Genomic DNA, 2,354 nt, shown 5'->3' with positions numbered 1-2,354 from the left:
TCTCTTGCTTTTTCCGTGATCCAGCGGATGTTGGCAATTTGATCTCTGGTTCCTCTGCCTTTTGTAAAACCAGCTTGAACATCAGGAAGTTCACGGTTCATGTATTGCTGAAGCCTGGCTTGGAGAATTTTGAGCATTACTTTACTAGCGTGTGAGATGAGTGCAATTGTGTGGTAGTTTGAGCATTCTTTGGCATTGCCTTTCTTTGGGATTGGAATGAAAACTGACCTTTTCCAGTCCTGTGGCCATTGCGGAGTTTTCCAAATTTGCTGGCATATTGAGTGCAACACTTTCACAGCATCATCTTTCAAGATTTGGAATAGCTCAACTGGAATTCCATCACCTCCACTAGCTTTGTTCGTAGTGATGCTTTCTAAGGCCCTGACTTCACATTCCAGGATGTCTGGCTCTAGGTCAGTGATCACACAATCGTGATTATTTGGGTCGTGAAGATCTTTTTTGTACAGTTCTTCTGTGTATTCTTGCCATCTCTTCTTAATATCTTCTGCTTCTGTTAGGTCCATACCATTTCTGTTCTTTATCGAGCTCATCTTTGCATGAAATGTTCCTTTGGTATCTCTGATCTTTCTTGAAGAGATCCCTAGTCTTTCCCATTCTGTTGTTTTCCTCTATTTCTTTGCATTGATCGCTGAAGAAGGCTTTCTTATGTCTTCTCCCTATTCTTTGGAACTCTGCATTCAGATGTTTATATCTTTCCTTTGGGAACTGAAGCTCAAAGAGTTCAGTGATTTTCCAAAGTTACACAGCTGTAAGAAGAGGAGCCTGCAATTGCTTTAGACTCCAATTCTATTAATAACTCCATTGTTATGAATTAGAGTAAGATAAATATTGCTTAAAAATTGCAGCATAGTTGATATACAACATTGTATCAGTTTTAAGTGTACAATTTAGTGATTTGATATTTTTATAGATTATACTCCATACAGAGTTATTATAAAGTATTGACTACTTTCCCTGTGCTATATTGGCTACAATGTTTCAAGTGTACAACACAATGATTTGTTATTTCTTTAGATTATACTCCACACAAAATTATTATAAAACATTGGCTATATTCCTTGAGTACTGCTGTTGTTGTTCAGTTGCTAAGTCGTGTCCCGACTCTTTGCGACCCCACGGACTGTAGCCCTCCAGGCTCCTGTCCATGGGATTTCCCAGGCAAGAATACTGGAATGGGTTGCCATTTCCCTCTCAAGGGGATCTTCCCTGACCAAGGACTGAACCACAGGTTCTTGCTTCTCCTGCTTGGCAGTCGGATTCTTCACCTGGGGAAGCCCCGTGTTGACATTACATCCTTGTATTTTTTACTTTGTAGCTTGTACCTCTTAATCCCCTTCACCTATTTTTGCCCCTCTCCTCTCCATCTCACTTTTATTCTGAAGGCAGAATTCCCGGTTTTGGTATTTTTAAGGTCCGATCTCCCTCATGCCTCACTTTCCTTTTGGTAGTATAACAGTACCCATCTCATGGAGTTGTAAAGATTAGTCAAGCACTTATCATAATAAATGCTCAGGAAATATCAGTTTCCCAACTGTTCCCACTTTTCCTTCCAGGAAGCCTAACCCTGTGGCCTTTAGGTTCTGGCGGGCGCAGTACTCTCCCTCCCAAGGTCTCCCGCCTGACTTTCCTCCTCCGGGTGAGCGTCCCTCAACTTTCCAGCCAGCTGCCCGTGATAAGAGTCGGTATTTTCCTCTGGGCGATTCACAGTTCTGGAAGGGTTTAATTAGGTACTTCCCTGAACGTGGCTTATTTTGAGCTTTTCGAGTGCTGAGAGTGAGTGGGAGACTATGCTGGGGAATTCGGAACTGGGAAAACAGCAGTCTCACAGGAAACAAAACAAAACAAAAAAACCCGCTGTGACTCTTAACTAGGGGTCAGCGCTGCGGACGTGTCGGCGCCGCTCTTTCTCCCGCCGCTAGGCGGCGCGCCAGGACGCCGGAAGTCGATCCCAGAACTGCGCATGCGTCCTTCTTCTGCGTTGCTCTTCCGTTTACTTTCTTTGAGCTTTGTATTGCCGTTTGTCCCATGCGGCAACCCGTAGGCATCCGAATCTAGCCCGGGAACTAAGAGTCAGAGGAGCGGGGCTCTGGGAGTCTCCTGATTCCGGGACGTCCTCGGGACCGGCAAGATGTGCTCCCTGGGGTTGTTCCCTCCTCCGCCGCCTAGAGGACAAATCACCTTATACGAGCACAATAACGAACTGGTGACAGGCAGTAGCTGTGAGAGTCCGCCTCCCGACTTCCGGGGCCAGGTGGTCAGGGCGAGGAGGGAGGGACCTTTAGGCATGGGGGGCGGTGTTGGAGGGTATGTGGAAGCAGAGGCAGCGTGGCGGG

The 2,354-nt window shown here is 46.0% G+C and overlaps 1 protein-coding gene across 2 annotated transcripts in view; it reads left to right on the top strand.

The window, feature by feature from the left end:
• The first annotated feature begins 2,010 nt into the window (after positions 1-2,010).
• The window catches only part of AAAS (achalasia, adrenocortical insufficiency, alacrimia), a 16,177-nt gene continuing 15,833 nt past the window's right edge, over positions 2,011-2,354 (top strand). For both annotated transcript variants that reach the window (XM_010857922.1, XM_010857921.1), the window contains exon 1: positions 2,011-2,272. In XM_010857922.1, coding sequence (XP_010856224.1) covers positions 2,150-2,272 — 123 coding nt within the window. In that variant the 5' untranslated portion in view covers positions 2,011-2,149. The remainder of the gene's footprint in view (positions 2,273-2,354) is intronic.

Source organism: Bison bison, unplaced genomic scaffold, assembly GCF_000754665.1.
Source record: "Bison bison bison isolate TAMUID 2011002044 unplaced genomic scaffold, Bison_UMD1.0 scf7180017864383, whole genome shotgun sequence".
NCBI classification, from domain to species: domain Eukaryota; kingdom Metazoa; phylum Chordata; class Mammalia; order Artiodactyla; family Bovidae; genus Bison; species Bison bison.
Note: the sequence above shows the minus strand (reverse complement) of the source record. Positions and strands in the feature narration are given on the sequence as shown.